Here is a 14,684-nt window from a genome sequence, read left to right as displayed (position 1 = left end):
AGCGGGTTGGGGGCGGGGGCGGGCCGCTATCTCCACGGCGACAGCGCCAGGCAAGGGACGGGAGGAGACGGGCGGCCGCCGCCGCCGCCAGCCGCCGAGTCGCTGCTGCCGTCGGTGTCACGTGCCGCTGCCGCGCCCGCCGGTTGGCCGGCGCCCTCCCGGGGGGGGACGGGAGGGGGAACGCGGGGAGGTGCCACGTGACGAGGCGTGGCCCGCCCTCCTCCCCGCTCTTTCTTCCTCCTCAGCGCCCCCTCCCCCGTCCCCCGCCCCTCCGCGCGCCGGCCGGTTGGCTGTTGCCGTGGCGACAGGGGAAGGAGGAGGCGGGGCCGGCGCCCCACCTCAGCCGCGCCGCAGCCCGTGAGCGCGGCCCCGCCGCCGGCAGCGCCGCCCAGGAGCTGCCGCGGCCGGGAGCATCCGCCGAGCGGGCGGGAGCGGAACGGAGGCGGCGGCGGGCAGGGCAGGGCAGGGCGGGGTGGTGGCGGCGGCGGCGGCCCATGGCGGGGGGGTGAGGAGGGGCCGTCGGCAGGTGCGGGTCGGCTGGGCGGGCGGTCCGCGCTGGCGGCGGCGGGAGGATGCGCGAGTACAAGGTGGTGGTGCTGGGCTCGGGTGGGGTGGGGAAGTCGGCGCTCACGGTGCAGTTCGTGACCGGCACCTTCATCGAGAAGTACGACCCCACCATCGAGGACTTCTACCGCAAGGAGATCGAGGTGGACGCCTCCCCCTCCGTCCTGGAGATCCTGGACACGGCGGGCACCGAGCAGTTCGCCTCCATGCGGGACCTCTACATCAAGAACGGGCAGGGCTTCATCCTGGTCTACAGTCTGGTCAACCAGCAGAGCTTCCAGGACATCCGACCCATGCGCGACCAGATCATCCGCGTCAAGAGGTGACTTGCCCGGCGGCCGCTCCTCCGACGGCCGCGCCCGACGCCCACCTGCGGCCCGGCCCGCCGGGGCCTGCGGGCCGCCCGTCCCCCCTCCGTCCCCTCCTCCCCCGCTCCGAGCCGCCCCGCAGTGCCCGGATCTCCGGCCCGGGGGGCTGCCCACGCCCTGCCCGCTCAGGTGCCTGCCCCGCGGCTTCCCTCCCTCGCCCGCCTTCCCTCCCTCCTTACCCGGTGGCAGAGGACCCCCCCCCACCCCCGCCGGTGCCTCGCCCGCAGCCCCGGGCTCCCCGTGGGCGGGGGCCGACCGCCAGCCGCAGAGGTGGCGAGCGGGGCTCCAGCGGTTTCCGCTGCTCGCCCTCCCCGCCTCCCCACCCGCCTTTACGACGCGGTAAGTTTGGGGTGCTCCTGCGTGACGCACGGCAGGCAGGCTGTAACCGGCGGGGCGGAGGAGCAGCGGTTCCCCGAATGCCGTGCCGGGTCAGCCCGCGAGTGTACTTTCTCAGTGGACGAGCCGTAGCTGACTTTGCAAGGGAAGCACCTGGGTGTTTTCGTGCAGCACACATGTCTTCAAAGGCAGATAGACATCTACCTTTTCGGATACCGGCATAGGTATTTCCGTGAACTTCTTCCCGCTCCCCTTACAAGTGCAGAATGTAAGCCTCTTTCTGGGTAAAGAGGTGACGGCTGTGAGCGTTAGGCCTTACGTATGCCGGTGTTTCTCTTACATTTCCCACGGTCGCTTTGCCAGCCGCTCTGTCACAGTGGTGAAACACCGGTGCCAGTTTGTTTTTTATAACCACTACGTTGTTTAGATATGCGTCCATCAGTTAGATGTCAGCAGCTGAAATGCAATCAGGCACGCTGAAATAGGGGTAGATGCACCATTTGAAATCAGAGCAACCGTTTGAACCATAGTTGGATGAGAAAATGCCACTGGCCAGATCATTGCAGACCGAGATCTGTTATTGCCTGTGGAGAGAGGCTGTAATTATGTTGCCGAACTGGTAGCTTTGCCTTGGACATCTGAAAGGGAAACCCTTGTAAATAACTTAGTTGGACCACAGCTGCTGGATTTTCATCTTAATGTAGAGTTGAGCATAAAAAGTGATTATGGCCGACCATATGGTCAGGTATGGTGTGTTCACAGAAACTACCCTTCCAGACCAAGGCCTGGGAAAGATGTGTTTTGAAATGGGGGTGAGGGTGAGAGGGGAAAGGGGAAGGAGGAGACAAAGCACTGATATTTTTGGAGGCTTGCAACTTTCTCACGGTAGGTGTTTTTTAATATGTGTCCTGACTTTTTCACTGGAGATTTCTAAAGACCAATGTAACAAAGTTACTTTGAATTTATCATGGAAAATGCATTTTCCACATCCTTGTGATCCTTATCATTCACACATACCTTCTAGAAGAATGTTTTTTCTTTAAGTAGTTAGAGTAGACTTTATTCATTAGTAAATGCTTTTGGTTTTCCTGTATTTAATCAGTGATATAAATTCACTTAGTCTCTGAATGCCTAGCTGTGGCTTTTGCAGCTTGCATTGTGCCATCTGCATACAGGCCCCAGCTGACAAGCTATAGATGGGTGAAGTAGAAGAGAAAGCAAATTGTACTTCCATAGGTATATTGCTGGGAGTGGGTCTAAATGCTGCTCTTATTTTTCTTCTGCCATGTCTTCTACTGCAAGGCTTTTGGTTAGGTACTTTATGAAAGACACAAGAGTAATGTTTTAATCCTAAATTTTACTTAGGCAAAGTAATCTAAAGGCAGCTAAAATCCTGGAAATTTTAGCTAGTCCTGAAAATTTTAATTGAGTTGTAGTTGAAAAGTATATGCTGTTGACTTGCAATATCAAAAAGATATCGTTTCAGAAAGTGTACCAGATCTTTCCTTGTCAGCTTACCTCATCTTATATTTTTGGGGGGTGGTGGTGTTATGTTTTGGAACTTGTCTTAAGTTCGTAGGCAGTGTGAGACCTAATATGCTGTTGACTTAAGCTTGCCTCCTTTTTACCAGTTGAACTGGAAGAATGCATATTTACAGATATAATATGTATCTGTACAAGGACTTCTCAATTATAATTTACAGTTTCACAAGTGCATTTAATCCATGTTGAGACACAAATAATCATAGTCCTGTTTACTTAGAGATTTTGAGTTATATGTACCTGACAATGACAGCTATATGCTTATATTGATACAAAACCGTGATCTAAAAATCTGTGAACTTTCATTGTACCTGAAAACCAATTGGCCAGGTCTCTAACTGGTAGGTATCTCTGCATTTTACATGTTGTCCTTGCTTTTTTTTTTTAATGAAAGAATCTCTGTGTTATTACATAATTAGAGAGTAATTTTAATTACTCTCCCAAGAAGTAGAAAAGCCAGGTGGAATTCCCTCTTTGGCTTGAGAGATGCACGCTTGAGTCTTCTGCTTCCCTGGTCTAACCAGCACATACCAGGCCAAACTAAGCTAAGAGAGTCCTTCACTCCACCTGATGAAGTTGAGTTACTTTATAGGAATGAATGACAAGCTCATGAATGAGAGAGGAAACAAGTGGACCTTTACTTAACTCTGAAGCTAGTGGTTAGAAGAGGTTGAGATCACTCTTGCCAGTATAGTTTCTGTTCTCATTAAATGACTATTTAATATAAAAAAAATTATAAATAGACTTAGAAACAAGACCAAAATCCAGGTCTCCTAGTCTGCAGAGAAGTCACCTAGTATAAAGTCAAGCTTCCTTGTGTACTGTGTAGCGTGGGAGCCTTGCATCCCTTTCAGCCATGGTGCACAGCTTTAACAAGAGTGGAGGATGCCTTCGTAGCTTTTAAACAGGTAATTGAAGTTCTTTCCTGGGAAATGCTTTTCATGTAAACCATATTCTTCAAAGTAAATAAAACATTTTTGTCTAGATCTTTCTAAGAATGAGTCGAGGTGCTTTACCTTCAGCAAAGGAGCCCTGTCAGTTCTGAGTGGATGGGCGTACCACCGGCCGCTCTGACTAGACAGGGGATGAGGAGAAGGAAAAGGGTTTCAGAAGTGCTCGCTACACTCTGGGCCGGAGATGCCCACTGCGCAGCATGCTGCCAGCGTCGGATGAAGGATCTTGGTGGTACAAAATCACAGCTGCTGTTCTTCCTCCTCCAGATGCCGCGTCTTAACGATAGTTTCTACCCAAGGAGTGGCTTGGCCATGGCTTGGCTATAGCTTCTGTCCTACAAAGCAATCACTTCTGCAGTCAGCTCTTCTTGCAGTGCCTGCAACTAGCCCTGCTTACCTGGAATGTGCGCTTTAGTATCAGTACATGGGGGGCAGGAAAGCGATGGCAGGGGATGTGCCCTAGGTGAGTGAAGCTGTGGATGCCTTGTTTTGTTGGATTGGGAGTGTAATCAGAAGGTAGGAGGACAGAGAGCTTGTGCCCTAATGTAGGGGAGTGGGTTGTGCAGAATGAGGCCAAAGGTATGGGGTTGATCTCTGGGTTTAGGAGCTTGAGAGTGGCTCCATGCTTGTTTGAAGCTGTTACCACTGATGATGATAGCCAAATAAACAGTTTGGGTGCTCCTAGTCACTGTACAGTTGACTGCTTATCTGAAATGCATTGTTCCAACCCCATGATCTTAGTGTTTCAGGCACCTAGTACCCGTTTCTGGATCCCACTTGTGACAAATACGTCCAGTAAGCCTTGTTTCTTCTGATTCTTGCAATTGCTGAGGGTTTATACTGTTAGGAAGAGGGAGTGTACATAAGCACAGTATTTTTAATGTGGTAGCTTTGAAGGATATACCTTACTGTCTGTATACAAGAAGGATAAAGGGATTCAAATGCTGCTTTACTGCTTCCTGGTGAGATATTACACAAAACATGTTGTCTGTGCATTTGTAGGTGCTGGGACCTTCTTTCCCTCCAAAATGGATTTGCAAGCTTGTCAGCAAAGAACTGTCTGTTGTTTATGCTGCAGACAGAACTCTAGTTTCAGAATGAACTGTTTTCTGGAGAAACCTTTTATTTGTGAGAGCAAGGCTAAACTAGATGAGTGGGCCCATGCCAGTGGAGGTCTGCAGTGAAGTAAGAACAGAAGCTGTCAAATGAAACAGATTGGAAGTGGTACACCCCAGTTAGAGATCAAGGTTTAGCAATAAGTAGTGAGTATGCAGATTAAGAAGTGTAATTTGTTTTGTGGAAAAATGAGTCGTTAGGTAACTTCTAACACTGTTGTGTTTGTCTTTTGTGTGATTAGAAAGCTCTCTGAAGACAATCTGCTGATATTTACAATATACTGAATTTTAATTTTGGATATGACTTTGCCAATATTTTTCTTCCATGAAGGTACGTTTAAACCTCATTGGGTATGTATTCTAGGCGCTTATGTAGTCTTCAGTAATATAATTTCTCAATCTGTCCTACAGGCTTTAATGTATATATTTTTAGTAGAACTCCATGAAATAGAAAAGTATTTTTATTCAAGCAGAAAATTAAAGCACAGAAATAAAAAAGGACTCACAAAGTTAATTCAGAGTTCTTCACTTGCAATAGTGTCTCTGGATCAGTGCTTTAAAGACTGAACTGTTGTGTTTATGTTTTGGAGAATCTAACAGATTCTACTTAAAATAGTATTTTTTGAGAAATGCTTTATTTCAAGAAGTGAAAAAAAAAAAAAATCTTTTCATTAATCTATTGCTTTTTCTCTAGGAAGGAAAGACCAGCAAATTTATTAATTGAAATTGTCTGAAAATGCTGACTTAACAATAGAGGTATATTGCTATGAAATATCACAGAAATGCGTCTCTGAGTTGAGATTATTCTTTGTGGTGGTGTTTATCATGAGGATGAAAGTCTGCTTCCCAGTCTAGGGATTCTGTGTGATAATTTAAAACATACAAGAGAGGTAATTATTGAAATTTATTAATAGTGAAATCAGCATCTTCAGTGTTAATTGATGTGTTTAGTGACTTAATGGTGATTAAGTGTGAAAAACTATACTCCAAATTACAAATTGCTCAAATGTCTAGTCTGAAAATGTTGCTTTCGAAATGCTATGAAAACTAAGTGTGGCTTTTATTCAAAGATCATTTAGCACATTAGGGTCCAGATACTCATTAAAACTAGGTAATATGATCATACAAATGACTTTTGGTAAATATAGTTTTGAGAAGGTGAAATAGTTTACTTAGTTCTTTAGCTCTTCGCTGTGGTAAGTACTCTTTAAGCAAGGTTGAATTTACCAGTTTTCTGAAATACTGTGTATTTCTCATCTTTTTTTATTTTAAGAAAATATTTTTCTAATTTTGGGAACTATTTCGAGAATTCATCTTAAACACTGCCACAACACATTCAACCACAAACATGGCTCCAGCCTTCCAGGAAGAAATACCTAAGTGTTCAGAAGTGAAACTTGGAAAATACCATTCCTTCTGAAGTACTATGTACAAAAGACTGACAAATGTTTAGGGACTTTCAGAGTGCTAGCTGTGTAGATATTTTAGAAATAAGAACAGACTGAAATACTGAAATCTTTTTTAGCAAGAGTTGGGTGTTTTGTGCAATAATCTCAATGTAGTGGATTAATTAAGAGTACTAATCTTTAAGTAAAAAAGGCAGGGTAGGTAATAAGCATGGTCCCCATTCTCTATAGTATGCCTGGCCAAGCTGCCAGGCACTCTTGTGCACCCATCAGATGCACTTTATTTCAAGAACAGGTTAATAGATTTTAAGTCCTGTCAAACACTTGTACATATTTCTGAGAAAATGTAGGAAGCCGAATGTAATTCTGACATGGTGCAAACATTGGCCGTTGTGTTAAAATACTTAAGTACAACAGAAGAGCTACACTGGCCTCTTTGATGTTTTTTTTGTTTTGTTTTGTTTTTTTAAGGGGAGACCTATGGATAACTGTTTCTCAGGTGAGAACCTGATCGATTTACAAGAAGAAAATGCAAATATTTTAAGCATTTGTAGAGATATAAAGAAGTGGTAAACACAAGTAGTCATATCAAATTTACCCTGTATATAACATGAAAGCCTTCAGCTATATGGCCATCTCCTGTGTCTTATTGGGGAACTGATATATAGACTGTGTCCTAGAAAGTGTCTATAATAGAAAGAGTACAAGTTTGCAGGATACAGGGCGTTACTATAAAATTAATTTTGTTTTAAGCTCAGATTTTTAGTTTCTCTTTGTGTTCTTTTGCTTTCAAAAGAAATTTATAACACTTCTTTCTGGCTCTATAGAGTTCAGAGATTTATATATTTTTTAGTGAATCTACCTTTGTTTTAATTTGAAATTAATGAACTAATTCTGTCAGACAAAATTACAGGTTTCTTGATTTAACTGGGGAATTCATACATAGACAGTCCTCTAAAAATGTCTCTGACAGTATGCAATTTTAAGATTATTTTCAAGTTGCTTGGCTTAATCTTAGACTTGGATATTTCAAGGTGCACGTGTCACTTTGGAACGTATTGTCTTTAATGGTTTCCTGTAGAAGATTTTGAATTAAGTTCCATACTTGCAGAGTTCTCCTGACTTTCCCCCCCACCCCCTGCCTTGATAATCTGAAATAATCATGCTCCTTTAAGTTACTTTTTGTGGAAGCCAAGAAAATTTGAGATAATGCTTATAAACAGAGTCTTCTAATGTTTGGGGTTTTGTGGCTGCTTACACCCCTCTGCTAATTGTGTATATATTCCTTTCCAAGATTTATTCATTTTTCTTTGTAAGGTAAAGTGACATGATAGTCTCCATATGTGGGCACTGAAAACAAATCTTTTTATCCCCTCCTGCTTTTTAGGTGTTCTGTGGACTTTTATTGAAAAAGCCAGGTAGGCAAGCTCCTTTTGTATGCATGTTTAGTTTAGACTGTGCTACTTTAGAGTATAGCGTATCTTTTTTTATGATGCCTGTGTCACTTAGCATCATATTGTCTTTTCAGGTCTTAATTGCTGCTGTAGCTCATGTTGTAGAGGTGTGTGAATAAATATGGATAGCTACAATTGTCAAATAGTAGAATAGTATGTGGCAAGACTTCTAAAATTTGTTTTCAGTTGTGCAGTGTTGCTTGATCGTGTCTGTGTTGTAAAAATGCTATTTAATGTGTTAAAGACCAAATATAACAGTGATTTTAATGGCTTTCATAGTTTAGTACAATAATATAGCATTAATGCTTGGGGTTGAATGTTTTTTATCTTCCTATTCATTAAGCTGTTTTGACACAGATTTTTGCAATGAGTATTTGGAAAAATTTATAAAAAAAAAAATCATTGCTCATTAGAATTTCTGTTTTGCCTTTGAATTTCTATTTTGCCTAGAGGACAATAATTCTTTAAATACTGTTTTTTATAGCCAACACAGTTGGCAGTAACTTGCATCTTTTCTTTCAAAATAACCATGATTATCTACACTTCAGTTGGATGGTATGTGGATAGAAACAAATTTTGTTGTTTGGTCATACATAAAACATTCTGGGTAACAGTATGTTTAGTTAAAAATCTTATGTTAGCAGGCATACTTCTTGGACTGCAATGTCAAAAATAGACATTCTTTGGTGATTTAAAGTTTTTTAGACAGATAAAATTTGAAATGTCTGAGTGGGTGGCTTCCCCAAAAATCATTAAATCCATAGCTTTTCCAATTTTCCCCTTAGAAAACTGACACTGATTTATTATTTTTTGCACCTAAGAACAAACCTGGATTACTGGTTATTTCATTTCTGAAATGTTGCAAGTGTTGCTCAAACATCTTTTTTCCTTGTAAATTGTGTAGGTGGTATGTGATGATAACATTTTGAGAGAGAATAGGGAAGCAATTGGGGCTGCAATGCTAAATTGTCCTGGCATGTAGTGACTTGTACAAAGACTTACGTGATGGTTAAGGTAACAAGCACTGTAGCTATCTGCTTCTTCATATTCTCTTATTCATTAGCTTCCTGCTGGTCTGTGTTGGGGTTGTTTTGAGGTTTCTAGTAGAGGACTAGTATTTAGTTTTTGCTGCACTAAGGCAAACAATATAGTCTAGATACAGTTTACAATGATGAGTGCAACTCGAACACTTTCTTTGTCAATGCGTTGCGTTTTAGCAGCTGTGTTGTCTTAAATCCTAGTCTAGACAAGAGAATTAAAGGTGTGATATGAGCATGTTATCCTTTCCTAACATTAATGTCATGGGGCTAGCTCAGTTTGTTGGTGCTGTACTCTTTAAAAATGCGATGGTGACAATATTTTAGTTCTTGTTTTGATTGGACGTAGACTAGGAGAAAGATCAGGTGAAGAAAAAAAAAGTGTTTTTAGAATTGATTAGCTTGTTTTGAAACATGGTTTGCATCATGTAGAGAAAGCTGTAACATCTCTTAAAATATTGTTATTATGTTCTGCAAAAAGTCAAGGTAATGAGGCAGACATTAAAGCATTTTAAAATATTAGAATGTAATAGGTTAGGGTAGTGGTTTGGGGTAAAATAAAATGTAACTCTTACTTTATAGAATGGTTTGGTGACTTCCCGTTATTGTTCTGGTTAACAGATAGCAACCTTAACTAAAAGGTTAATAGTGTTCAAAATTCCCATGTGAGTATCAACTCAACTACAATTTAATTTGAACTGGAAATGAATTGGATAAGGGCGCTGAGCATGAAGTGCTCTGAATGTTGTGAAGAAGAGCTTTGGTCCTGCATTTCTGATTAATTGCAAGAAAAGGTGCTTTCAAGAAATAGCCACGTAGATCGCCCTTGGCCTATATGTGCACTTGCTGTGATGAGCAAGTTTGAGTAGGAGAGTGTTTGTACTGTTTGACCTCTTACTCCTTATATATTTTACAGTATAGAGGATAAGCCAGGACTGATCCATCTACTTCATCTGATTAGATCTGGTTGCAGTTTCCCACATTGCTATAACATCTCTTTAATTGCTGTACAAAATCTTACTTGAAATGTTTTATAAATGTGCAAATAATTGGAATGCTTTTTTCTTCTGAAAAAGCCATGAACTTTATAAGACCTATCTAGAAATGCATAAATTGTCTTCCCTCAAAAACTTCTTACCATGTTTTCAATTTCAGTTTTAAATTTTAGAAGCTGATTGTTTTTATCAGAACAAAACAATGAATATGAAATGTTTGAGTTTTATACTGTTTTTTCAAAAAGTTATAAATGAGTGGAGAAAAAAAAAACTGTTGATGTTTTTTTCCCCCCACCTCTGTATTTAATTGCACTTGGCAGAATGCTGGACGTGTGTATTTTTTGAACTGCATGACAGCAGTCCTTATTTGTATACTGCTCTTTGTACACTGTTTTTAGGAACGCATGTTTTCAGTTTGTGGATTACCTTCTACTGCCAAAAGGACTTGATGTTGTAAAGGGTTTTCCTAGTAGTAATCTTCTATCTCCAGTTTCAAAATTTGCCTCTCTTGCTGTAATAATCCTGCTGAAAACCAGTCAAATGGTGGTGGTTTGTGTTTCCATGGTTTAAATGTGCTTGGGTTTTTTATTTTTAACTTTAGGAATTCAGTTTCTTTTCAAAAAGAATTTGTAGGGCAGAAGGCTATCACCTTGAGCTATTTCTTCTGGAGCATTTTATCAGATGCCTTTCATATCCACCACCCACCCTATCTCCCCTCCCTCCCCCAACAACAAAAAAAAAATCTAACTAGTCTGAGTGCTTCTCAGTCTCCAACCAAATCCAGGCTCTCCATCTCGCTGCTTAAAGAAGGCATCTGCTCTGCTAGTCTCAGCAGTTAGATTCTTGGTAGCTGACATGCAGGTTACTCCCTACAATGCCTGGAAGAGAGACGCATGAGTCACCTTCTGCTGGGTTGATGCTGCAGTCCACAATCAAAATCAAAGCAGTAGTGTGGTGGGTTGACCCTGGCTGGAGGCCAGGTGCCCACCAAAGCTGCTCTGTCACTGCCCTTCCCAGCTGGATGGGGGAGAGAAAATGTAAGAAAAAGCTTGTGGGTTGAAATAAGGACAAAGGGAGATCATTCAACAGTTGCCATCATGGGCAAAACAGACTTGACTTGGGGAAAATTAATTTATTACCAATTAAATCAGAGTAGAGATAATGAGAACTAGAACGAAATCTTAAAACACCTTCCCCCCACCCCTCCCTTCTTCCCAGGCTCAACTTCACTCCCAATTTCTCTCCCTCCTCCCCCTGAGCGGCGCAGGGGTCGGGGAATGGGGGTTATGGTCAGTTCATCACACATTGTCTGTGCTGCTCCTTCCTCCTCAGGGGGAGGACTCCTCACACCCTGCCCCTGCTCCAGCCTGGGGTCCCTCCCATGGCAGACAGTCCTCCATGAACTTCTCCCACATGAGTCCTTCCCACAGGCTGCAGTTCTTCCCAAACTGCTCCAGCCTGGGTCCCTTCCCCGGGGTGTCGTCCTTCAGGATCAGATGGCTCCAGCCTGGGTCCCCCGTGGGGTCACAAGTCCTGCCAGCAAACCTGCTCCAGCCTGGGCTTCTCTCCCCACGGGGCCACAGGCCCTGCCAGGAGCCTGCTCCAGTGTGGGCTTCCCACGGGGTCACGGCCTCCTTCGGGCATCCCCTTGCTCCGGCGTGGGGCCCTCCCCGGGCTGCAGGTGGAGATCTGCTCCAGCGTGGAGCTCCATGGCTGCAGGGGCACAGCCGGCCTCACCATGGGCTTCCCCAGGGGCTGCCGGGGAACCTCTGCTCCGGCGCCTGGAGCCCCTCCTGCCCATCCTGCTGCTCTGACCTGGGGGTCTGCGGGGCTGTTGCTCTCAAATGTTCTCACTCCCCTCTTCAGCTGCAGTTGTTGTGCCATTTTTGTCCCCTTTTTAAATATGTTACCCCAGAGGTGCTGCCACCATCACTGATGGGCTTGGCCTTGACCAGTGGCGAGTCCGTCTCGGAGCCAGCTGGCACTGGCTCTGTTGGACACAGGGGAAGCTTCTAGCAGCTTCTCACAGAAGCCACCCCTGCAGCCCCCTGCTACAAAAGACTTGCCACGCAAACCCAATACAAGTAATTTGGAATTAATTCGCTCACTGCTTTCGTCCATTTGTGTGTGGTGTTAGGTTTTGGGGGGTACTGGGTGTCAATGTAGTACCACTTAAACCTGTTTAATCTGCTTGGGTTCTTTAACAGATAACCTCCTCAGTATAGTGTGGGAGTTTGTGGGTAAGAGGGGTTGGTTTTGTTTTTGTACCAAGTGTGCAGGATGCTGTCCAATGCAGAACGTATGCAGGGAATCCTGGCATTGATCTTCTGACCATGCAATGCACTGGAGGAGAGGCTTTTTTCTTTTTTTTTTTTTACTACTGTCAGCCTTCTCTTTTCTTGCATTTCATTGAGAAATGATTGAGAAATGGGTCTTGCAAAATAGCTTAGTGTTTCTTTTCCATGTCAGTTCTTTAGGAATATGCTTTGCTCTGAGGTGTGTAGTCCTGTTTCAGCAAACCACTTAACTATCTCCTTATGTCTGTAGAATCTGTCCTCTAGAGAGGCAGGCCTTCTCACTGATTAAAACACTTAAATTCTAAAAGAATGGGAGAAAAATGGAAGCCACTGTTATAATGGAGCAACTGACATTTCCTGACATGTTGTAGTCACCTGGACTAGGGGAGTTTTCTGGTGACCATTCACTGTATGGGATGCTGATTTTGCATTTTTGCTGTGACTTTCTTAATGGGAAGTGAATAAGCAGTTCTGAGAAATCCCTGGCTTTCAGTCCCTAGTATCTTTCTTTAGCTTGTGTACCAGGTCTTTTTCTGTTGTTCCCTCTGGATTTGTGAATTTGCCTTCATGTATTTGTATTTGCCCTCATAGTGGCACATCTTCAACAGGAAGATTGAAGAGTATTTTCTCAGCCTCACTTGTAGTTTAATCGTTAGAGCAGTCTTCTGGGAAAAGCAGATTTGAAACTCCTATGACTAAAGAAGATGTATGGTGCAGGTCTTTCACCTCCTTGATCAGTGTGTAATCGCTGTACAGCTGTGTTAAATGTGAGAAACAACATCACCTCAACTTGCTTTTATTCCTGTGGCTTTCTTCTGTGGAAGTGGTATCTGTTGTGTTTTTGTTGAGTATTTTACCACTAGTGTGTTACTAGATTCACAGAACAATGTTTAGTGAATTAGGCCTCTCAAGGGACTTGGCTGCTTGCATGCGTCATCTATAAATCCCAAGAGAGCTTAAGTGTGTGGCCTGTTGTGGTTCCAATATATGGCTCAGCTGGGCTTGTACAGCTGTAGGTCTTCAGGCAGCTACCTTGTTTGATGAAAACCTTAGATGGATGTGGCCTGTCAAGAAATTAAGTGGGCAGGCAGAAGTTTTGTGGATCAGTGTCTTGGACATGGTTCCCTAAGTTCTTCTGGAATCCCACTATATTTACTTACCTTGGTTTTGCATTCAGGCTCAGAAATATTTTCCATCAGAATGTTTTCCTCTCTTTACCTCTTGCTTTTTCATGTCAGTTCCTTTCCTTACGCTTTGAGCTGTGAATTCCTGCCTTTGTATGGATCTTGTTAGTACAGAATGTTGAGAAGACTTGATGATCATATCCACAGCATGGGCTTGATGATTCTAATATTTCAGATGCCTCCTCTAAAAGAGGAATGCTATTCACAGGTTATATTATATAGAAGATTATAACACTATATTTGGAGTAGAATCTGCTTAGGTGGCTACCCTCATACAAATAGTTGTCTGAGGGATGATAAACTCTTTCTTAGGAAGAAACTGGAGAAGCAGATGATATGAAGATAGCCTGCTGAGAGTCCACAGTTTTAATGTTAAGTATCAAGCATGAAGAAATTTGATTAATTAGTCTTTATAGGCCTGTCTTCTGTGTTTCCCCTAGTTTGGATCTGCAGCCTTACTTAACATTGAAAGGGAGGTTGCTGATGCTCAGCAGGCTGTCATCATATCATCTGCTTCTCCAGTAGTTGTTACAGGTTGGCCATGTGAGAATAGATAGCCTTCTGCTCCTCGATCCTCAAAGTTCCATAAAATTTAGGCATGGCAGCATGTTCTGGAATTTCACTCAATCCAAATATTCCCAAATTGTAGAGAAGCTAGGCTGACTGTTGACGTGGTGAATGAGCGGCTATGTTTTGATGGGATTAGGTTTGAAGAACGCTCTGCTGCCCTTAGGGATAACATTATGAATCAGGTGATAATTTTTCCTGGACTCTGTGAATGGATATCTAATCGTCTTGCCACTAGTCTGTCACTATATATGTTATAGTCATTTCATCTGGGATTGTGTAGCCGCTGTTGCTTACTGAAGTGTCACTGCCTTATTATGTAGCTGCTGCAAATTTCTGATGAGTCTGTTTACCATCTAGCAGTTTTTAGTCAAACCTCTTGTAACCCTTTTATTTCTAGTGCTCTCTGTAACCAGATTTCATAGCAACCAAAGTCAGCTGCTTGCTACCCATCAGATGATGAGTCTGTCAGCCGCTGTTGGCAAGGAACGCTGCTCCTATTACCACTCAGAGTACCAGTTTTTACTGAAAGGACTGGTGTTATTGTAGAAACAGCCCTGCTGCTGCCAGGCCCTGTGCCTCAGATTCTGCACTGACCAGGTAATTGGAGGATTGCTGGACTTGCTCCGCTTCTGTGCGAGGGTGGTTTTTAGGAACCATAGTGAGCAAATGCAGTCCTTGGATAGCCCCTTGATGGACCGGAGGTACTGTTCTTTCCATTTCTTTGAATTATACTGTCAGTTACATTTGTAATAGCCCGGAGTTCTACTACTGGGCAGCTGCAATGGTTTATAGACAGCACACATAATGTGAGTGTATGACTAAAAGCAGGGCCCTTTCTCAAGGGAAGGAAGTGACTGGCAGTT

At 43.5% G+C, this 14,684-nt stretch overlaps 1 protein-coding gene across 1 annotated transcript in view; it reads left to right on the top strand.

The window, feature by feature from the left end:
* Window positions 1–572: 572 nt before the first annotated feature.
* Window positions 573–14,684, top strand: part of RAP2A (RAP2A, member of RAS oncogene family) — a gene marked incomplete at its 5' end in the record, with an annotated part of 30,253 nt that continues 16,141 nt past the window's right edge. The window contains one exon of the mRNA XM_082005420.1: window positions 573–886. Coding sequence (XP_081861546.1) covers window positions 573–886 — 314 coding nt within the window. The remainder of the gene's footprint in view (window positions 887–14,684) is intronic.

The sequence above is a fragment of the Phaethon aethereus genome, assembly GCF_964289735.1.
Source record: "Phaethon aethereus genome assembly, chromosome: 1".
Taxonomy (NCBI): domain Eukaryota; kingdom Metazoa; phylum Chordata; class Aves; order Phaethontiformes; family Phaethontidae; genus Phaethon; species Phaethon aethereus.
The sequence above is the reverse complement of the archived record's forward strand: the minus strand, read 5'-3'. Positions and strand labels throughout refer to the sequence as shown.